The sequence below is a fragment of the Tachypleus tridentatus genome, chromosome 7, assembly GCF_004210375.1.
Source record: "Tachypleus tridentatus isolate NWPU-2018 chromosome 7, ASM421037v1, whole genome shotgun sequence".
Taxonomy (NCBI): Eukaryota; Metazoa; Arthropoda; class Merostomata; order Xiphosura; family Limulidae; genus Tachypleus; species Tachypleus tridentatus.
The window spans coordinates 37,274,350-37,299,367 of record NC_134831.1 but is presented as its reverse complement, the minus strand read 5'-3'; the positions used below and the strand labels follow the sequence as shown (position 1 = coordinate 37,299,367).

At 32.3% G+C, this 25,018-nt stretch overlaps 1 protein-coding gene across 14 annotated transcripts in view; it reads left to right on the top strand.

Annotated features, from left to right (window-relative positions):
* Rph (Rabphilin) overlaps positions 1 to 25,018 on the top strand; it is a 79,155-nt gene that overhangs the window by 33,612 nt on the left and 20,525 nt on the right. For all 14 annotated transcript variants that reach the window (XM_076511132.1, XM_076511133.1, XM_076511134.1 and 11 more), the window contains 6 exons: positions 3,796 to 3,925; positions 10,993 to 11,079; positions 13,134 to 13,287; positions 16,416 to 16,523; positions 18,513 to 18,668; positions 24,656 to 24,846. In XM_076511132.1, coding sequence (XP_076367247.1) covers positions 3,796 to 3,925; positions 10,993 to 11,079; positions 13,134 to 13,287; positions 16,416 to 16,523; positions 18,513 to 18,668; positions 24,656 to 24,846 — 826 coding nt within the window. The remainder of the gene's footprint in view (positions 1 to 3,795; positions 3,926 to 10,992; positions 11,080 to 13,133; positions 13,288 to 16,415; positions 16,524 to 18,512; positions 18,669 to 24,655; positions 24,847 to 25,018) is intronic.

The following is a 25,018-nucleotide window of genomic DNA, read 5'->3' as shown; positions in this document are numbered from 1 at the left end:
TGCCAAATGTTGGTTATTTTTCTGCTGATGTCGGGAAAATATGGTATGCAGCAGTATATGGTTTCGTGATTTTTTGATTCGTGAGATATATTTACTTTTGTTGGTTGATTTTGCTTTCTGTCCAGGTGTGTGCGTATAATGTTTTCTACGGTTTGTGGAGGAAACTTATTGATGTTGATGAAGTATTGTTTTATTTTGTCTAATTCATCGTTAATTTTATCTGGTGAACATAGTTTTACGGCTGTGTTTATTTGGTTTCTTAGTATGTTGAGTTTTGTTTTGTTTCATGTTCTGAGTCCCAAGGAATGTATAGTCCAGTATGGGTGATTTATCGGCGGATTTCTGTTTTAAATTGTGTATCGGTTCTTGTAATTTTGAGGTTAAGAAATGATATTTGATTGCTTCCTTCTTGTTCACATGTGAAGTTGATGCTGGGATTTATAGCGTTAATGTGATTGAAAAAATTAAGTGTGTGTTCTGTAGATGTGAATCCCGCAATCGTGTCGTCTACATATCTGTACCAGTATAGTGGTGGATGTAATGCTGTGTTAATTGCTTGTGTTTCAACTTGTGTCATAAAAATATTGGCTAGAACTGGTGATACTGGGTTGCCCATGCTTAGGCCATTTGTTTGTATATAGTTGTGGTTGTTGAACATGAAGTTTGTCTTCATCGTGGTGAATTCTATGAGGGTTGCTAATTGGTTGCTGGGAATGTCTATAGATGGGTTAAGGTCTCGGATATAGAGTTCTAAGGCTATCTTGCAGGCTTCAGCGGTTGGAACTTCCGTAAAGAGGGATATAACATCGAAACTGGCCATTAAGGCTTTATGATTAAGTTGATTAAGATTAGACTTGAAATTAAAAGAGTCCTTGATGAATGAGCTGGCTGATGTTACATATTTGGAGAATGCCCATGCTATGTATTTACCAAGATTGTAATTAAACAATTCATATGTGGACATTATTGGTCGTAATGGACAATCTGATTTATGAGGTTTGGGGATGCCTTATATTTGTGGTGTGCGTGAGTCGGTTTTGCGTAGGTAGGAATAAAGTGTTTGTGAAATTGTGTTGGCTTTTTTCATTTTTTAGTAGTAGTTTGTTTAGTTGCGTTTCGTGTGTCTTTGTTAGATTTATGTGTATTTGTTTATATTTATTAGTGTCTGATAGGATGTTCTTCATTTTTTGGATGTATTCATTATGACTATAGCGTTTCCTTTATCTGCTTTTAGAATGTTAATGTTTTTGTCTTGTTTTAGGTTTTTAATGGAATTAGTGTCTCTTTTTGTAATATTTTTTTTCTCACAAAACCATCAACATAATTTCACAAAACAGAAAGTTAAAAAACCTTAGAATCTAACACACCATTCTAAGTCTGTTGTTCAATAAAATACAGTGGGTATATTTTAAAATGGCAAAATTTAAAATTTCACCATTTTTTTCTTGTGTGTGAGATACTTGAGATAACTTGGGATATTATGAAGCTTATGCTTTGTATTTCTTCCAGGTTTCTCAGTATGATAATAATATTTTTATAGAATGTACATTCACCAAACTTCACACATTTGTAAGCTAACTGCAATTCTGGAATAATGCTGACTTGTATTTATAAAACTTTCTATTTGCCTACTGTCCTGAGAGAAGAAACCCTTTAAACCATGTTATTGATAGAGATTCATAGAGCACCTGCAATTGTGCCTGTTTATTAGTAGTAATTTCTGTCGTCAACATAAGAGACATGATGATGTGTAGGACCTGTCAGCTTCATTAGAAAGGTGATGATATCTAATCCAAGAAAAAACTAAATCAAGTAATACACTCACTGCATGTACATCTATACTGTTGAAACTCTTGTTTAATAATATATTTTATTGGAATTCATGAAGAAAAATATTCAGAATATACTGTTCAATATCATTGGTGAAACACTACTCATCTAATAATACACTGTGCTTTCATTGTTGAAATACCACTGATACAGTAATAAACTATGGTATCATTGTTGAAATACCACTGATCCAATAATACACTGGTATCATTGTTGAAATAACATTGATCCAATAATACACTGTGATATCATTGTTGAAATAACACTGATCCAATAATATATTGTGGTATTGTTGTTGAAATACCACTGATCCAATAACACACCATGGTATCATTGTTGAAATAACATTGATCCAATAATACACTGGTATCATTGTTGAAATAACACTGATCCAATAATACAGTATGTTATCATTGTTGAAACAATATTGATCCAATAACACTATAGTATATTATTGAAATAACACTAATCCAATAACACTCTGTATTATTATTGTTGAAATAACCTTAGTCCAATAACACACCGTGGCATTGGTGTCAAAAGCACTAACTTTAAGAAGGAAGTTTGAATTTTGTATTCTCATTAAGCAACAAACGTGGTTTTATGTGTTTTCTATGAAATCATCAAGTGATTCTTGATTTAAAATGATTAACTCCTTTACATTAAGGTTTAATTTTCAGAAATTTGTAACAATGTCTACTTGTTACAAAAATATTTCTGTTTCTACATCTTAACACTAATAACATTATATATTAATGATCAAATCAAACTGCATCTCTGACCTCTGCTTTTTGATTGATTTGAATTTACATAACATTATACAATGTGCTGAAGATGTTGACTTTAAGAACAGAGTCTAATAGGACTCTAAAACCGATTATTTCCCAGAGGTGGTGTCTCCAACCATGGGGATTAATGGGATTATAAAACTGATAATTTGCTAAATCTGATGACTTTAAGTGTGGAACTGATAGAAGTATACAGTATGCTCAAGATGTTGACTTTAACTAAGGAGACTAATAGGACTATAAAACTGAAGAGACAATAATGGTAGTGACTTTACCTACAGAGACTAATAGGACTATTACACTGATAATCTGCAAACAGTGATGGCTTTAACTATAGAGACTAGTAAGACAATAAAATGTATCTGTTAAAAGTGACTAATTACAGATCTAATAGAACTAGCAAATAGGACTTTAACAAGAGAAAACTAATAAAACTGTAAGATCTGATAATGGTGATGACTTTAACTATGGAGAGAAATAGGACTGTAAAACTGATAATCTACTAAATGTTGGGACTTCAACTACAGAAACTACAAGGACTATAAAACCTAAAAAAGGTGGTGAATTTAACTATGAAAATCAAAAGGATTATAAAATTTATAATCTGCTAAAGTGACTTTAACTACAGATCTAATAGGACTATAAACTAATAATCTGCTGAAGGTGGTGCCTTTAACAATGAAGACTTACAGGACTATAAAGCTGATGATGTGCTGAAGTTGCTGATTTTAACTACAGAAAACTAATAGGGCTATAATACTGATAATTTGCTAATGATGGTGACTTCAACTGCAGTCTAATAGGACTATAATACTGAAAATAATTAAGTTGGTAACGTTCACTTAGTTGTTACTGGAAAAGTGACACCCAAGTGAATTTTGGCTCCTGTATGTATTGATGTTAACTTATATTTTTCTGTAATTGTGAAACACTAGTGACCTTTGACTAAAACTTTACAGTAACATGGGTACTTTCAAATCTTACACTGACACACTTATGAACATTCAATTCCTGGTCGTATTGATATTTACTAGGGTACTTTAACTTGTGTAGTGAATTTTGTAGGTGACTGCAGTAAGCCAAAGTTGGAAGCTTTGTCGTTTATTTTTGGTGCTAATAATATGGCACCTAAATTTTTGTTTAATTGAAATGAAATAATTTTTTAAATTTTTTACAGACGGCTTGTGGAGAAACTGGAAAATATGAAGAAAAATGCCATGGGTAATGGAGCTTCTCAGTGTATCTTGTGTGCTGATGAGTTTGGTATTTTAGGGGCTTCTCCGCTTCACTGTCATGACTGTAACAATGTGAGTACCTGTCAAACAAGTTGTCACAGTAGGTAGTCAGGCAGTAGTAGCATTTTCCTATATCAGGAGTATAATGTAATAATTAGGAATGTAATAACCTAAATTAATTTAGCTATGTGACTAATGTTAAGGCATTTCATTAAATTCATTGTATGATATTATACAGTGGACCAGCTGTTGATGATTGTGTGTTATAGATATTTATATGTTAAAGATTTTTTTCTCACCAGATATATTAACCTAATTATTTCTTTGATTAGTTGTATGCTGCAGTTTATCCTATTCAAGGCCCAGCATGTCCAGGTGGTTAGGTAGCGTGACTCACAGTCTGAGGGTCACAGCTTCAAATCTCTATCACACCAAACATGCTCACCCTATCAGCCATAAGGAGCATTATAATGTGATGGTAAATCCCACTATTCATTGGTAAAAGAGTAGTCCAAGAGTTAGCAGTGGATGGTGATGACTACCTGCCATCCATCTAGTCTTACACTGATAAAATAGGAATGGCTAGTGCAGATAGTTCTTGGTTAACTTTGCATAAAATTTAAAATAAACAAACGAGGCTCATCATCACATCTTGGGTCAACAAAATAAAGAAATACCACTAGGCTTCTTATAATTTTGAAGTGTTTGGTATTTGCTCATATGTAATAGGCACCCAGTTTTAAAAGGTTGAATTGAAGAAATTTATCTTTTACATATCAGTTCTACAAAATGTATTGGATAGTATCAAAATAAAATAAATGGCTATAGATGTATTAAACATTTTTGGAAATCTTTCATTGAAATTTATTTTTACATGCTATTCGTACAAAATATATTGAAAAGTTTATATGTAGTAATACACAAAGCTAATAAATCATCTTAACGTAATACTTTATCACTGCTAGAAAGACTTACCATGGCCAGATTGTTAGGGCTCTCAACTTGCAATATGACGGTCACAGGTTCAAATCCCTGTCACATCAAACATGTTCACCATTTCAGCTGTGGGGGTGTTATAAGTGGCAATTAATCTTACTATAGTAGTGGGTGGTGATTACTAGCTTTGTTCCCTCTGGTTTTACACTGCTAGATTAGGATGGCTAGCACAGATAGCCCTTGAATAGGTTTCTGTGAAATTCATAACAAATAAACAAATATGTCATCATTCATCCCATCTATTACGTTAGATATGAACATTTACTTAACTGATTTACAGTGGTTCCTTTTAGTAAAATACTCAATAAAATTGAACGTACATGAATAAAATTTGGAGGCAGTCAATTTAATCAAAGGTATTAAGTAATTTTATATATGTGAAAAATATCATCAAATTCATTCTTGGATATTATACAATGGACTAAGTATTTAATATTTATAGGTTGTATGATTATACTTCTTTGGTTTGCTAACCCATACTACATTGATGATTAATATACATATATTAACAAAGATTAGTGTGATTAGCTAGAACAGTAACTGGTTGTAATACACTTTGCTTACATGTATTAATGAAGATTAGTGTGAATAGCTAGTATTGTAACACTGATTGTTTTCATGTATTAACAGACATTAGTGTGAATTGCAGGAATAGCAATACTGGTTGTTTACGTAAATTAATGAACGTTAGTGTTAATAACTAGAATACTGGTTTTATACATGTATTAATGAAGATTAGTGTATATAGCTAGAATAGTAAAACTGGTTATTTACACATATTAATGGATATTAGTGTGAATAGCTAGAATAGTGATACTTATTGTTTAGATGTATTAATAAAGATTAATGTGAATAGTAATATTGGTTGTTTATATGTATTAAAATAATTTAGTGTGAATTGCTAGGATATTAATACTGTTTTTTTACATATATTAACAAAGATTAGTGTGATTAGCTAGAACAGTAACTGGTTGTTCACATGTATTATCAAAGATTAGTGTGAATACATAGAATAGTAATACTGGTTGTTTACATATATTAACGAAGATTAATGTGAATAGCTAGAATAGTAATAAACATTGTATACATGTATAAATAAAGATTTGTGTAAACAGCTAGAAGAGAAATACTGGTTGTTCACATGCATTAACAAAGATTAGTGTGAATAACTAGAATAACAATACTGGTTGTTTATATATATATCAACAAAGATTTGTGTGAATTGCTAGAATAGTAATACTGGTTTTTACATATATTAATTAATATTAATGTGAATAGGTAGAAGAGTAGTACTGGATTTTCATATGTATTAATAAAGAATAGCTAGAATATTAATATTGGTGTCTTACATTATTAACAGAAATTTGTGGGATTAGCTAGAATAGCAATCAAAGCTTTTTACATAAATTAGCAAAGATTAGTGTATAATTAGAATAATTATACTAGTTTTTTACATGTATTAACAGAAATTAGTGTGAATAGCTATAATAGCAATACTGGTTGTTTATGTGTATTAACTATCATAAGTGTTAATAGCTAGAATAGTAATCCAAGCTGTATACATATATTAATTAAGATTAGCCTGAATTGTTAAAATAGTAATACTGGATGCTTACATGTATTAAGAAAGGTTAGTGTTTATAGCTAGAATAGCATAACTGGTTGTTTACCTATATTAGTAAAGAGTAGTGTGAATAACTACAATAGTAATACTGGTTTATTACATGTATTAACAAAGATTAGTGTGAATAGCTAGAGTATTAGTATTGGTTGTTTACATGTATTGAGAAATATTAGATTGAGTAGATAAAATAATAATACTAGTTGTTCATATATTTATTAACAAACATTAGTCTTCATAGCTATTATTATAAAACAGGTTGTTAACACATACTTACAAATATAAGATTAAATAAAATCCATAGAGTCAGCCCTATAGTGGATTGTTTATTTAACTTAATTACAAGGTTTCCATCACTCGTATGGTCATTGTCTGGATATGGTGATCGATAGTGAGATTGTAAATAAACAATGCACAATTATTTTGTTCCAGTTTAAAAAGCACAAGCAAAAGTGTCCATTTCCAGTAACAGGAAAAGTTTTAGTTAATGTATCAACTTGAATTATTTTATGGGCTTTAAAAATGTTCAGTTGTGTTTCACTTTTGGTTTCACTCAGAGCTAAAGCTCATATTACTTATACTGCTCACATTGAGAAGTATTTATTGAGTACTTGAGTCAAGCTAAGAGTCACTCTATAATAACATAGAGTAAATCAACTTTTTTATTCTTTAAATGATGTCACATTTTTAAATATGAATGATAGTTTGATTAAATGCTAATACATTAGTGTAGAATATGCTGTTTTCAAAACAAAATTTGTCATCAACATTATTAATTCCTGTTCTCCCTTTTAAAAGTAAATGTTGAGCTTTGTCTATGTAGACAGATTTTCAAACACAATGCAGGAAGCAGGTGCCGGAAATGGGAGATAGACTAACACTTGGACAGACACTGTGGTTCACATGTTTTAAATTAGGTTTCAGTTCATAAATAATTAATGCTTCTATTATTTATTTATATTAATTCTGTTCCATTTGCATAATATTTTAAAGTTGTTAATGTTAGTTGAATGTTGATTCGTTTTGCTGAGTTTGTAACTGCGTGATGGGGGATTGTTACATTCTTTTATCCTAATATTTATGTTGCATCCCATTTTGCTTGTGTGAGTACTACCAGACTTGTACTTGTAGATTCTTCTGCCATTGAAGTTATCAGAAAACAAGTTTCCTTAAATGACCTTTAATTTTAGTGCTCAGTTTTTAAAAAAATAGAAACTTTGCTCTTTATATTGTTTTTTTTTATGCTTGTTTATAAACGTTTATCCTTTTGGTTACATAGTCATAATATAGTCAGCCATTTATTACTGTGTTTTACTCTGTGTATTTTGTTTTATTCATGGAGTGTATGTCATTTTTATTTCTGTCATTGAATTTGTTTTTATTCTTGGCTAAAGTTCTTGTGACAGTATGTTTCTTCAAGTGACATTTGTTAAATAATCAGATATTGATTTTTATTTATGTTGTAATATTTTATCCTTGAGTTTAGTGGACTGAGTTCCATTTTATATAGTTACCATTAACAGGTTTGGGGGAGACTTTTGTGTTAAAACTATTGTTATGTTCATCTAATTTAAAACCTGGTTTTTATTCCCTTCTTCATGAGTGTTGCTGGAACTTTCATCTAAACCTTTAAATCCTTGTTAATCATTTTGGTGACAGCACCATGACATATATCAAACTTCATCCCAATATATTTTTCAGTAAGTGAGTTCTCTGTTGTAACTATAGTTATCACTTTATACTCCAAGTTGACTTTAGATATTGCTTTTCAAACAGTTACTCTCTTCAGTATTGCTTTGAAAGTTTTTTGCTTCTGTGGAGAACAATGAAGGCTTCTTGTTTCATTTACTAGACTTTTTACATGAGTATTGAGGAGCCAGTGATGATTAAATTAGTTTGTGAAGACTTATATATGTTTCATTATTTTATAGTTGTTCATTAATCAGTTGGTAATATCATTTTTGATGAGGATTTAATAACATCTAATCAGTTCATAATAACATCAGTAACTGGTTTTTAATAACAATTTCAGATGAGTTGTAATAATAGGTTTTATCTATTTGTGAAAACATCTTTAATCAGTTTCATAATACAAGTCCAAACATATTTTAATAACATATTTAATCTTGCCCCTGCTAGTACAGCAGTATGTCTTCGGATTTACACCGCTAAAATCAGGGGTTCGATTCCTCCTGGTGGGCTCAGCAGATAGCCCAATGTGGCTTTGCTATCAGAAAACACACACACACACACATATTTAATCAGTTTTCTCTAACACCTTCAGACAGTTCTTAATACCATCTTTAATCGGTTTATAATGACATCTTTGAGCAACACATAAATCAGATGTTAATATCAGTTTCATTGTGTTACAGTTAATATTGTTGTTAAATGTACTTCAGTTTAGCCAGATAATCTTTTAGTGTAGTGCATTATAACAAAAGATCCATTCTCTGAGTTTACAGGGTAGCAAAATGGCTGATGTTACTTCTTAAACAGTATTATTCTGTTAACAGTTTATCAACTTAAAGTGTACTGAAACAGTTAACTTTATTTCTTAAACAGCATTCTTCTGTTAACATTCTGTCAGCTTAAAGAGTGGTGAGATAGCTAACCTTATTTTACTTCTTAAACAGCATTGTTCTGTTAACATTCTATCAGCTTAAAGAGTGGTGAAATAGCTAACCTTACTGTACTTCTTAAACAGCATTGTTCTGTTAACATTCTATTAGCTTAAAGAGTGGTGAGATAGCTAACCTTACTTTACTTCTTAAACAGCATTGTTCTGTTAACATTCTATCAGCTTAAAGAGTGGTGAGATAGCTAACCTTATTTTACTTATTAAACAGCATTGTTCTGTTAACATTCTATCAGCTTAAAAAATTGGGAAACAACTAACCATACTTCCTAAACAGCATTATTTTGTAAGCTTAATGTGTAGTGAAACAGCAACAATTTTTAAGTAGCACTGTTCTGTTAACTTCTGTGAACTTAAAGTGTAATGAAATGGCTAAGTGTACTTCATAAACAGTATTGTTCTGTTAAGCTTCTGTCAGCTTAAAGTGTTGTGAAACAGCTAACCATAATTCTTGAACAGTATTATTCTGTTATCCTTCTGTCAGCATAAAATGTACTGAAACAGCTAACTGTACTTTCAAAATAACATTGTTTTGTGAGGATGAAATAGAGTGAAATGGTTAACCACACTTCTTAAACAGTGTTATTTTGTTAACTTTCTGTCAATTTGAATGTATTGAAACAAATAACTGTATTTCTTAAACAGAACATTGTCCTGTGAGCTTAAAGTGTTGTGAATCATTAACTGTATATTTTAAACAGCATTATTCTATTAACTTCTATCAGCTTAAATTATAGTGAAACACCTAAACATACATCTTAAACAGTATTATTATGTCGAACACCTGTCAGTTTGGTATGTAGTGAAACACAATTCTTAAACAGTATTATTCTGTTGATTTCTGTGAGCATAAAATGTTATGACATGGCTAATAATATTTCTTAAACAGCATTGTTCAGTTAATCTTCTGTCAGCTTAAAGTGTAATGAAAGAAATAGCCGTACGTCTTAAACAGCATTATTCTGTTAAATTCCTGTCAGCTTAATGTCTAGTGAAACAGCTAACTGAACTTCCTAAACAGCATTCTTTTATCAGCTTAAAGTTTAGTGAAATGGCCAAATGTCCTTCCTAAACAGCATTATTATTTTAACACATTTTGGTTTAAAGTGTTGTGAAATAGCTTACCGTACATCTTAAACAATATTATTGTGTTAATTTCTGTCAGCTTAAAGTATAGTATATAAGCTTTGGCAGGGTAGGAGTTATCTTCGGCTAACACTTTAATGTTTTCTAACAGGGTGGTTGGTCTTTCGAATAGATTACCTTCAGATGTTGTAGAAGCAGTAAATTTAAGCGAGTTTAAAAGAAATATTGATAAGTATATGAGTGATAAGGGTGGCTTTAAGATATTTTTAAAATTTACTTATTAATAGTTTTAATTTAGTTTAGAGGATGGAACAACTAAGATGGATCAATAGGTACTATGTTGTCCTAAAATGTTATGTTATATTGTTTGTATATGCAAATAGTGTAAGTTTTGCATTGATGCATGGTTTGAAGCTAAACTCATGCTTTATCTAGTTTGTATTTAATAAAAAAAAGTTAGTTTTTTTTACACAATTCAAACTCTGTATTTGACAACACTAATTTTTTAAAATCCTTTGTTTTTATAACAGATGTTGTTTCTTTTGAAAAAAATACTCATTTGTACAATGTTGGTAACTTCATATGTAGAAATATTTTTAACTACATTTTTCTGAAACTTAATGAAATTAATTAACCTAAATGAACTACAGTCAAACTGCCAATGCTGAAACTAGATGTATTTGAAGATATTTGTGATAGTTTTCAAAGTAATAAACTTTATTAACTTTAAAAAGGTTCTTTCACTCAAGAGAGCTCTGTAGCATTTAAGTAATGGATTCAAGTTTGTCACCATTGTAGGCTGTCTGTACTAAATGTGGAGTGGATTTTGCTTCTTCTCATAAAGGGCAACAATGGCTTTGTAAGATTTGTGCAGAAACAAGAGAGGTATGATTTAGAGTTTAAAAAAATTAGTGTTTTGTACTATGAAATTTAATACAATGATGTTTAGATTTGACTAGAATAGGATCTGTGGTTTTCATTGGAACAATATTTCTATTCTTTCCTAACCACTAAGTTTGACTTTAATATTAAAAAAGCAGAAAATGCCAAGAACTGTATCTCTCAGAAAAATGTTATGTTTATGTTTTGATACCATCAGGAATGTTGAAACACCTTATAATCAGAAATGACTGTGTAACATTCATCATTAAGGGTGTTGAAACACCTCATGACCAGAAATTACTATGCTATGTTCATCATTAAATTTGTGGAGACACCTTAAACATTATAAACTATAACTATGTTATGTTCAGCAGTGGGTTAATACACCTTACAATTAGAAATTGTTGTGTTATATTCATCATTAAGGATGTTGAAACACCTTTCACTAAAAAAATACTATGCTATGTTCATCAGTTAGTTTGTTGAGACACATTACAATTAGAAACTACTGTGCTTCATTTGTCAGTGTGTTGAAACACCTTACAATTAGAAATTACTGTTATGTTCATCAATAAATGTGTTGAAACACCTTACAATTAGGAAATACTGTGTTATATTAATCAATAACTGTGTTGAAACACCTCCATTCAATAACTGCTATGATATATTCATCATTATATTTGTTGAAACACCTTATAATCAGAAAGTACCATGTTATGTTTATTACATAGTTCATTGAGACACAATTAGAAACTATGTTGTTATGTTCATCATTCAGTATGTTATGACACCTTACAATTAGAAACTACTTTGTTATGTTCATCAGTCAGTATGTTTAGACACCTTACAATCAGAAACAACTGAAGTTTTTTTTAGTGTGCCTGTTAACAGAAAACTAAGGGTTGTTTTACTCATTCAGAAACATAAATCCTGCATTTTCTTTTACTTTGTATCTTAACAGAAAACAATTAAATATATTACACTGCCAACAGAAAACCTGAGTTATATTACTTTGTGTTTGTTAATGGAAACCTTGGACTGTTGTGTCTGTTAGAATGAAACCTAGAGCAATTTTATACTGTGACTATTAATAGAATACCTGAAATTATCTTACTGAGAGCAAACGGTGAATGTAAATTTGTATTACTTTCTGTATCTAGTTACAGAAAACCCAAAGCTATTTTACATCTTTAGTCCAGTCATAGAAAACCTGGAGTTGTATATGTTCCATGTATAATTACAGAGGGTTAGTTTTCAGCATATACTTGAAGCTGTTCTTGTCCATGCTTAGGTAAAATAATTATTCTTCTTTCTGTACAAGATACTTATAGAGTTAACTCATTCCTTATCAGTGACAAACACATGGAATTATTCCCTTGTGAGTACAAGAAAAGTACTTCTATTCATTAACCTCTAGTCTAGTGTGCCTTGTTCTGAGGTTTCTGTGGTATAAGAAAATTCATCTTGCTAAAGTTTTTAATAACACAGATTAGTAATAAACTGGAAGAGAGATCTATTGAGGGTGGAAATCATTTGTATTTGTTATTTTTAAATTTCATAAATTGTATGTTGGATAAAAACTTAATGAATAAAGTATAAATAAAAATGAAGAATAGATATTGTTCTGAATACTTTGTGAGATAACACATTATACTTTTATTTTATTGTGGTTTTTGTTTATCACTCATTTATTATTCTTTCTGCCATTTAGTTTGACTATGAATGTTTAGTTATACTAAAGCTCCCTGATTAGGACATTGAATTTCAGTTCTCATATATTATATATTATAATCACTCATTTAGTTTGACTATGAATGTTTAGTTATACTAAAGCTCCCTGGTTAGAGGACATTGAATTTCAGTTATCATATATTATAAAACTTTATATTACAACTGTTTGAAAGTTTTTTTTGGGATATCTGTAGTTGTTAAAGTTGAATAGTTTTTTTTGTTTGACCTTGATTCTAGCAGCTGTATAATTTAGTCCTCTACAGGTTGTTCTGAACTTATTCAAAATCCCATATGATTACAAGTTGTATATTTTGTATATGTGCCAGATGTGGAAGAAATCAGGAGCATGGTTCTTTAAGAGTCTGCCTAAGTACACGCTGCCAGAGAAAAAACCTGATTATAACAAATATAGTGGTGGAAAAGGTGTAGTGGGAACAGCTTCTGGTGGGCGTGGTCTTATTAGCTGGTCCCGTGGCAAAGGTGAGTTTTAACATTTCACAGGAAGCATATATTGATCTCAACATAAAATACTAATAAAAGGGAAAGGGTGAGTGTACTTATTGGAACCTAAATGGTATTATCAGTTGGTCCCATGATAAAGATGAGCTCCAAACTTTATTGTATACACATTAAAAAAAAGTGTACCGACTACAACAGATGGGACTCAGAAAAGAGAAAGGAAGGAATGCTCACTGGAAGCTATTTCATCACCTTATTTATTGGTCTCGGTGAGAGGTAACTAACTATCCAAAGTGGAATAATAGCGTACAAGCCTAAAAGTTTTTATCAGGAGCTCTGCTTTCTTTTCTTTCTGTGATATAAGGATCTGTATCTCCCCACAATCAGTTCAGAAACAAACCATCACAGTTTATTTTTTAATAGATTGTTTATGCAGAGTATACATGATGAAACTTTGTAGAATGGACAGCAAGTTATCACAGTTTATTACTAGTTAAAGTAGCTGTACAAACAATAACAATTTATTACTAATTAAAGTAGCTATACAAACCATCACAATTTATTACTAAAATACCTATACAAACCACCACAATTTATTACTTGTTAAAGTAGTAATACAAGCTATCACAGTTTATTACTAGTTAAAATAGCTATACAAACCATCACAATTTACTACTAGTTAAAATAACAATACAAACCATTACAATTTATTAGTAGTTAAATTAGCTATACAAACCATCACAATTTATTACTAGTTAAAATAGCTATACAAACCATCACAATTTATTATTAGTTAAAGTATCTGTACAAACCATCACAATTTATTTCTAGTTAAAATAGCTTTACAAACTATCACAGTTTATTACTAGCTAAGGTAGCTATACAAACCATCACAATTTATTTCTAGTTAAAGTAGCTATACAAACCATCACAATTTATTACTAGTTAAAGTATTTGTACAAACCTTCACAATTTATTTCTAGTTAAAATAGCTTTACAAACCATCACAATTTATTACTAGTTAAAATAGCTATATAAACCATCACAATTTGTTACTAGTTAACATTGCTATACAAGCCACCACAATTTCTTACTAGTCAAAGTAGCTATACAAACCATCACAATTTATTGCTAGGTAAAATAGCTATATAAACCATCACAATTTGTTACTAGTTAAATTTGCTATACAAGCCCCACAATTTATTACTAGTTAAAGTAGCTATACAAACCATTACAGTTTATTAATAGTTAAAGTAGCTATACAAACCATCACAATTTATTTCTAGTTAAAATAGCTTTACAAACTATCACAGTTTATTACTAGTTAAAGTAGCTATACAAACCATCACAATTTATTACTAGTTAAAATAGCCATGCATTTCATTGATAAATTCCAAAATTTTTATTTCATTTTATTGCAGGTCTTTAGAAACTTCAGATAAAACTCTTGTTATCTAATCTAGGTGTGTTTAGAGATCATATTAGTTTCTTTGCACTGCTTGTGGTTTTAAGATTTGATGTTTACCTGTGTGCTCAACAAAATTAAATTGAAAAATTTTGAAATCTCTTGAATATGGAAGATGCCACATCAGAAACGTCAGAAAAGCCTTTCATTTGAAAGATTGAATCATGATTGGATTTCTCTTATCATTATTATAAACAGCCAATATTTGGTTTATGTTCATTTAGGGAGGTGAGAATATATTTCTTGTGCCTGGGCTGGGCTCAATGAATTCATTGCCTGAGAATTAGTTATGCACGTGGAGGGGATGTAAGTACCCTAAGAAAACCCACTTTCACTGATGGGGCCTGAATATCCAACCTGACTAGTGCTCAAAATGTCTTGAAATAGAAAAGCATTCATTGATTCTTAGTTATTTGTAATGAATTATTTAATATCTCAAGACAGAGGTGATTCTAAACTACATACTGTTACTCAAGGTCATCATCAGTTCTAGTCTAAATACTCTTCATCAAGGTCATTGTCAGTTCTATATTAGATACTCTTCTTCAAGGTCACCATCAGTTCTGTACTAGATACTCTTTTTCAAGGTCATCATCAGTTCTATACTAGATACTTTTTTTCAAGGTCATCATCAGTTCTATACTAGATAATTTTCTTCAAGGTCATCATCAGTTCTATACTAGATACTTTTCTTCAAGGTCATCATCAATTTTAGACTGCATACTCTTCATAAAGGTCATCAACACCTACCATAAATAAAGTACAGGAAGAGGCAGTGTGATGGTTTGGGAGAGTTTTTCTGCTGAGGCAACAGGAGATATTTGCAAAATAGGTGGAGTAATGGACCAGTTCAAGTACCATCATATAATGATCCATTATGATATACCCAATGGCTTGTTTATTATTGGTAAAGGATTATACCAAGAATTTAATTATTCCATTCATTCATCCAACCTATACAGAAATTACTAAGCTGTTGGAGTCATTCAAATGATGCAATGGTCACAACAGAGCCCCAATGTCAACCCGGTTGAGCAGATCTGGGATTTGACAGGTCAAAAACTTGATAATTCAAAATGTACTTCCAAATAAACTTTATGGGAGCATATAAGAGACATCTGGAGTAAAATACAAAAATACACTTTTGATTTAAATATGTTGTAACAATACATGAAAGACTGTCTGCAGTTATTAAAGCAAAAGGGGGACACACAAAATATTAACTGTTTGCTGAATTGAAGCACTTCCACTGAGCTTTTGTTGTACTAAATGTAGAGATTAATAAAATTTTAATGTTTCACTTGTGATTTAGCTTCCATTGTTCTTGGAAAGTAGTCTGAAATCTAATTTTTGACTATGTCCTAACACATTTGCTCAATTTGTTGACTAGTTTTTTATTGTTTTATCTTGTATCTGAATGTTTGCATTCGAAGGATAAATGATTAAAAATTATGTCATAAACAAATAAACGTATTATTCAATAATTCTTCTTGTTAGCTCTTCATAAATGGCTGTTGTTTAGTATTTAAAACTACAAGTGTTAGTTTGAAGAAAGTGAACATTAGATTTAAGTTGTACAATCCGTAGAATGTTTCAAGTTCGTGCATTTATAGTTTTTTGTTACAAGTGATATTCAGTTGATTGTTTAGGTACCTAAAGGGATAAAAATAATTATTTGCTTTAGTTGGGTTGGATAGCAGTGAACGAGAATCCACAGACAGCTCTGATGATGAAGTAAAAGTTAGTCGAGCAATCAGAAGACCAATTATCTATAATGCGGTTCCTGACTCGAGTAAGTCTTATATGTTCTCATCTTTAAATTACTTATCTCACATATTCACAATATCAAATACCTAATGTAGCTAAAATACACAAAGTATGTAAAAATCATGTTCTACTACCTATGCAGCTAGAACAAACACAATATAAAAGACATTTTGTGGTACTTAATTTAATCAGAACTCAAATTACAAGAGACTCAAGAAGCTCATGTTTTTAATGTAACTAGAATAGACACCATGTGGGAGACACTTTTGATAATTAATATAGTTAGATTTAGAACAGTAACAATTTGAGAGACACTTTGTGGTGCTTAGTGCAATTAGAATGTACACAATATGAGAGACACTTCTTGGCATTTAATTTAGTTAAAATGGACACTGTATGAAAGACTTTATTTAAAATTAATATAATGTGGGAGACACATTCAGGCACTTATTGTAGTCAGAATACACACAGTCTGAATTCCATTTGCTTTTTCTTAATGTATCTAGAATAGACACAATATGAAAGACACTTTATGATAATTAATCTAGTTAGGGCAGACAAAGTTCTGGCAATTACTGTAGTTTAGAACATTTGCCATATGAGACACTACATGATATAGTTAGAACATAAGCGGCATGAAAGATACTTATGGAAATTAATGTACCTGGAATAGACACAGTACCAGAAACACTTTCTAGTATTTAATGTAGTCAGAACACTCAAAATATGAAAGACACTTTCTGGTACTTAATGTAGTTATTACAGACACAGCATGAATGTTACTTTTTAGTACATAATTTTGTTAGAACAAATACAATATGAAAGGCACTTCTTGGTATGTAATGTAATTATAACAGTTACAGTATGAGAGACACTTTTTGGTACTTAATGTAGTTAGAATAGACACAATATGAGTGGCACTTCCTGATTCTAATGTAGCCAGAATAGACATAGTATGAAAGACACTTTTGGTAATTAATGTAAGTAGAACATTCACACTATGAGAAACACTTTCCTGGCACTTAATGAAGTTAGAATAAGTTCAATATGAATAGTACTTTCCAGTTCTCAATACAATTAGAATTGACACAATACAAATGCTACATAAATACTAGAATATTGTACTTAGAAGAAAAACAGTATGAAAAATACTTTCTGGTACTTAATGTAGTTAGAATAGATGCAGTGGAAGGTACTTTCTCATACCTAGTTTATTTAGAACATACTCACTATATGATATATGAGGTAGCTAGATCAGTTGCAATAATAACTACATTTTCTGGTACCTAATGTAGTTAGAACATTCATTCTTTTACTTCTGCTCAGTAGTCCTTATTAATAATTATATGACAGATACTTTTGGCACTTACTTTTGTTAATAGAGAGGTCAGCTTATGGAATAGTTTGCCTTTTGGTGTTCTTCAGCCTATTTGCCACAAAAGTTTACATACCAATACTTCTCTTCTAGTGTCAGTAACTTGCATGAATTAAATCTGTTGGGGCCTGGCATGCCCAGGTGATTAGGGAGCTCGGCTCTTACTTGAGGGTCACAGTTTTGAATCCCCATTGCACCAAACATGCTCACCATTTAAGCCATAGGGGCATTATAATGAGATGGTAAATCCCACTATTCATTGGTAAAAAAGTAGCCCAAGGGTTGGCAATGGGTGATGATTATTATCTGCCTTCCCTCCAGTCTTACACTGCTAAATTAGGGATGGCTAGTGTAGATAGCCCTCTTGTAGTTTTTTCCAAAATTAAAAGAAATAAAGAAACAGTAAATCTGTTACTTTTGTTTTTCAGACTTCTAGTCTTTGAGTAATTTGGGATATGGAGTTGTTAAGTTGTTTAATTAATTGTAACTAACTAAATATATTCTTCGAAACATTTGCAGCTTCTTGGTAGGTGGAAGTTTCTTGAGGTATAGTTCCTATTTTATTTTAAACTGATTTAATATAGATTTGAGAGGAGTATCATATGGAATTATTAAACATTTGCATTTTGCCTTATGTAGCAGATGGAAGTGACTCTGGACAGAGTGGGAAAGCATCTGTTACTGTAGCTCCTCCAGATATACCCAGCTCCACTATTGCTACTGTACGTCCTTTAGGAATAGAACGTTATGGAGAAGAAAGTCACCCAGATGGCTCTGACAGTGGACATTCAGAAGGTAGAATAATTACAAAGCATATGAACAGCAAACCCGAATATTTAACTATACAAATATTCTATATAAACCACATGCCAGGGGTTCAGATTAATGTGTAATCTATATCGAAAGTTAGTTAGAAAATGGCTATGTACACATTCTATGTAAACAATAAATACATGCTAGTATAAAGAAAATCAATACTGACTGTATTCAATCAGTCTCTCCTAATTTTCTTCATACCAGCATGTATTTTTCAGGAGAAATTTACAATATTTGTTAGTTTTATACAGATATTATTATTCTCTCCATTAGCTTTATTTTCCTTTCAGGTTTATTCACATGATTTATTCTTCCTATTATCCTTTTTGTTAAGTTTATTTATTCAAAGGGTCCATCCTGTCTCCTTTGGTTTCACTTAGTTTTAAATTAATTGGTAATCACTTAGTTTTAGTAATTTGTGTAAAGAAATCACTAGCTTTTGGTATGGGAATAATAGGGTATTAATGCAGTTTAAGGAAAGGAATAACATGTTGTTAATGCAGTTGTTATTCCAGAGTTAATACAGCTATGGTAAAGGAATAACATGTTATACTAGAATAAATGATGCTATTGGAATGAGAAAAATGTAGTTATGTTCATAAATCTGTGGTGAGAATAATACTGTGTTAATACAGCTGTTATACTTGACCATTGTTTTTTTTGTTATATTATGAAAATGTTAATATGTGTCACTGAAAATGTTAGGTACTATTTTTCTCAATAAACTGTATGTTATAAAATATAGTGGCTTATTATTTGACTAAGTGTATTATTGGGAGGATCTGAGGATAACGAGTAGCACATATATCAGTGTAAAATTGTTTGTGTTTACGTGGCAAAATATGGCTAAAAAGTTGAATATACAAAACAATAAAAACTCTAAGGGTTATAGGATTTTTATTGTTTGATATTGAGGTTTCTTGAACCTACACATTTTACTGACATCATAAAAGTTGAATATAAATCTGTTCTTAGTAACTCAATTCATCTTCAATTTTATGTGCAGTTTTGTATTGTTGGTTTTTGCAATAATGTAAGTATTGCTTGAAAATTTTTTTATGAACTTAAGACATTATATGTGTGGATACAAGAAGTGGGATGAATTATTATGTATTAAACTTAATGAACTGTAGAATAAACAGTACACTGGTTTTTTTCTAACAGTATAATAACTAGAACATTGTTGTTGAATTGTAGTAATTGGATAAGGAAGACATTGTTATATTGAAGATGACAGTATAATAATGAGAACATTGTTGTGTTGAAAATAACAGTATAATAACTAGAACATTGTTCTGTTGTTGAACTGTAGTAACTGGATAAGGAAGACATTGTTATGTTGAAGATGACAGTATAATAAGAACATTGTTCTGTTGAAAATAACAGTATAATAACTAGAACATTGTTCTGTTGTTGAATTGTAGTAACTGAATAATAAAGACATTGTTTTGTTGAAGATGACATTGCTTGTTGGACCAACATATTTTGGCATACCATCACTCATCAGATCCATATTTGGATTCTCAACAATTGGATTCTCCACTTCCTCTTTGGGGTTCGAATCTGAAAGCAACTGTTAATTTTAATCAAGCTCAATTCTCAATGTTTTGCTTTTCTATATTTTCCCTCTTATGTTACCTGTTTTCTCTCCAATTGTTGTCATATGTCCTTTGTTGCTCCCATTAACTTTTTTCAAATAAACACAGGTCCCTCTTTTGGTCTGCTATGGCTCTCTTATTGACCTCTGCCCTTTCCTATAACATCTGGCTCATATACTGTCAAAACTTGTTTGGGCAAGATGCATTACGTACATGAATGCATCTCCCCATTCATCCCTGTATGATCTGCATTAGGTTCCCTTCCTACAACACACTGTATTTGGAAATCATCTTGATTCCTTGGAATCCATGATTGATGTGGCTAGATTGCACACATTTCCCCTCCCTCTTCCTCCCATGAGTTGCTCATTCTCTTCCTATATCATCCAGATCTTTGCTTTCCTCCCAGTGCTCCTGATTCTATCCTTTTTATCCTTGCACCTGGGATGGCCAACAGTAGTGTTATAGGTGATGGTACAGTAGTTTCAAGACTGGGAGGGCCAGATTGCTCCACATTTATGCTTTGTGGTACAATTTCACAATATCTGTGTTCTACAGGTTCTTTTAAGAGGTTCCTACCTTCAGTTCGGATTTTACCACTCCTTTCCTATTCTCCTATTTCTTTCCCACTCCCATGGAATTCTACATCTCTTGGTCATCTAACTGTGGTTGTCTATGACCATGTGCCCTATACAGCTGGGGTTTTACCCCTGTCTCTTTATGGTCCCCAAGAAGACAAAGATCTATCTCCTTTGAATTTCTTTCCAGATCCCAAACAAGATTCTCCCTACAGAGTGGTCCCTCAATCCACAGGTTTATCTGTGAGTGTGCTCTCAGCTGAGGACTCTTCACATTGATTATGTCACTACCTGCTAGAACAACAAACTTCTTTCTTTTGTTCTCCCATTCCACACCTACTAACTTTGGGAGTGGATGCATTCAGTCATTATTGTAGGAGCCATCACACCTATGTTCACCCTCCTTTTCAACTCCTCCCAAGAGCTCTATCCCTAATCCAAACCAATCCATGTTTAGTTTTCCTAATGGCTCCCTTATAGCCAGTGTAAGAATGGTTTCCTCTACTCTGACCTTTTTTTGTGCAACCTCCCCTACTTCTCACCTCTGTATCAGTCACTGCTCTGTCAACCTCAGTTAGACATTGCCACCCTTCTTCTTCATATATGGCTTTTGTAACATCCATTGCCTCAGACCAGGGACTAACTCCATGTGTTGTATCTTTCCTTTTCAGATCCATACCTACTTACCAGAGGTGATGGTCTACTTTTCATCTTTGGTCGTTTTGAAATGAGTTCTGTCCTTCCCACCCATCCATTTATTATATTTTCCAATTTTTCACCTGGTTGTTTGACAAAAGTTTGTCCACTTTTACTATATCTTAGCTGTTTGGCAGCTTTGTTAAATACCTTTCATTTCTTCAAGTTTCCTAACATTTTGCCTCCCCTGTCATTTCCCTCCTTTTCTACTTCTTTTTTGGTCATGCATCTTTGATGTTTCTATGAATTGCTTGATTAGGATCTTATTGTGGTCCTTTATACTATTTTCTACCCTCCCTTTGAACTTTTATCTATGTGTGCCATATACGATCTCTCCCTCAAGACCTATTTACTTTTTATCCATGGTTAAGGGTATCATTAATCAGATATTTAAGCCATTAATGTTTCCTGAAATCTCTACCATTCCATTTATGTCATCCTATATTCAGACAAGTTCTTCTAATTTTAAACATATGCTGCCTGTGCTGTTTAGATTTCACACCCATTTCCTTACCTTCCATCTCCCACCTATACTCCAATTCTGATCAAGTTTGACTTCTTTGTCCAATTTGCTCCATATGTTATTATGTGTCATGTACTGCTTCTCTATGAGTTTCATGTTCCTTAATCTTTCTCACTGAAATACATCTGTTTCCTGTGATTTATCCCCTATCACACTAATGATTTGTCAACTCGTTATGCTAGAAAATTCTTACTTCCAATAAAAGTTCACAGTCTCCATATTTCTTCTCAATAAATTTATGTCACCATGTCTGTGGTTTCTCACCTTCAATTATTTTTTGGAGGAGATCATTCAGGTCAGAATGTAAACTACTTCTAATACCTTTATTGTTCATTACCTGCATGACCTGGCCATGTCTTCCTCAGGTGGATATTGTCTCTTTGCCATGAGGATTTTACATACATCCATTTGCTTTTGACTAGAGTAAGTCTAAGTACATTATTTTATTTATTTTTGTCTTCTTAGAGACATTCTTTTTTTACCACTTCTAATTGGATCCTACTCTGTGACAGTTATTACCTGGTTAGATGTGCTTTGCTTTAAACATGAATTATATACTGGTAGTGCTATGACGTTCACTGTAGAGATAGGGTGTTCCAGAAGACCACTGGTGGCTTGCCCAGTGGTATGTACATATGATTCCCAACTTTCATCATTTTACTCAATTGTGGACTGTCTCTCATGGATTTTCATGAGTAAAGCAGAAGGGGATTTCTGCCAACTTCTTGATTAAATAAATCATTGCACTTTTCCCAGTGTAATGTTCCTCCTTACTCCCCACCACTCTTACTTTCCTCCTTTCTCCAATTGGAGCAAGGGAGTCCTTTCCATTTGCTGGGGTGGTGGACCATGGAGGCTTCCACCTATGTAGACTTCTAAAATTTCCATATATCCACCTAATAAGAAAAGCACAAAGTTGATTTCCCTTCTTCCATTTCTCATAATGCTTATTCTCAGGTGGACACTTCTCAGTTATAGCAAGACTGGCCTATGTGCAATCCTCTTCATAATACTGGCTTCAGAATGACACTGCTCTTTTCCTATGGTTGTGTGCAGCAGAAGTTCCATTCTTGTTAATTTTGGTTGCTGGTGACTCCTTCCCTGCTCCTGTAGTTGAGTTTGGAGGACTTTGCTTTGTAATCCTGGCAACAGGACATACATACACTGTTCCTACAGTTGAGCAAATATTCCATATCCTCCTCATAATTCTGGATGCAGGATGTTGGGTAGATAAGATTTCTGCTCTTAATGCTGGTTAAAGATATTACCCTATTGTTGTGGATGACTTGAGGCAACAAAAAGACCCCATAATTGTGAACTTAATATGTGGTATTTCTTGTTCCCACATTGGTTTTGGGAGCTTGTCTGGCTTTGGTCACATGTCAACTTCTTCATAATTCAGGTTTCTCAACATGGTTTACTCATAGTTGTAATTCATGTGCATATGTAACATGGTTTGCATGCCCTAGCCACATTATTTATGTTATTCTATATTCATTTTTCTTTAATGGACCCTCATCCTTCTAATGCTGATGACAAGTTGTAGAACCTCATCTGTGCCATTGAGGTTGGGTGTCCCCATAGCTGCATCAGGTGTTTTGTTTTAGTATGGATTGCACATCTCGAAACAAATCACACTTGTACACATCCTTCTTTCTGCCTGTATCAGGTTCATTTCCTTCTTTGACAGTAAAGGGCATACCTGTTCCAAAAGTAGTGTGGTACACCACATGTGCTTCAGTTCATCTCACAGCAAGCCTGTTCATTTTGGGTGGTCACTTTCTGCTTGGTTGCAGTGTTGATGTATACACTAGCCCCTCCACTTTTGCAATGTGGAATTTAGCTTTGTGTGAGTAAAAGTAAGATTGTATTTGAAGTTAACGTTTTATTACACTTAAGATGTATTTTTGAAAGGTAATTACCACTTCTCACACATTTTCGACCCTTCTTCCCCCCTTCTGGTGTCATTCTTTTAGATTCTGCCAATTTTTTAAAGTGAGGAATGAGTGGAAATAGCAGAATTGAGCTAATTACGCCAGTATAGATGACCCATTACTATTGGTGGAAAGCAATCACATGCTATGTACATGTTTAATAGTGGTACAAAATTGGTGGGGTATATAGACTGGTGTACTTAATGCAAAACATTTTTTAGCAATGCCTTGAGGGCATAAGGATGGTCAAGATAGCTTTGTATGAGAGTAAGTAAGTACCTGTTGAAAGTACAATTTCAGTGTTGATGGCAGCCAGTGGATATAGTGTTCCATTGTTGAAATTGTAGTAACTAGATAAGAAAAGTATTGCATTGTTCTGTTGATGACATTGTAATCACTGGATAAGGAAAACATTGCATTGTTCTGCTGATGATACTGTAATCACTGAATAAGGAAAACATTGCTGTCTTCTGTTGATGATATTGCAAAAATCCAGTATTTTAAAGTTACATGAAAACTGTTTAACTTTATGGTCCAAGTACAATTTTGTTTCCTTTGGTTCAAGCAAACATACTTTGTAACATTGAAACAGCAGAGTCTTGGTCATTTGTTATTACTTTTCTCCAATAACTTGTAGGAGCTACAGCCAAATCAAGTCGAATGTTTCTTGACCATGATGCATATCGTTCTGTTAGCCGTGATTCTACAGATCGCATGCCTTACAGTCCTTCTCACTGGAGACACGCTCGAGACTGGAGTCAGTATGGGATGGAGGAAGAGGAAGACAGAAATGATGTTCATACCCAGTTTGAGAGTTATAATAGACAGGTACAAGTAGAGATCTTTATAAGACAATTCCTATATTATGTGTTGTTCAGTGTTCCATGTGTGAATCATCTAATAATTATTCAAAGGGATCAAATACTGTTTGTATGTGTTTCTTTGTCAGTACTAAGACCTCAGTACAACATGACCATGTACTGGTTAAGGAGAGCTTCAG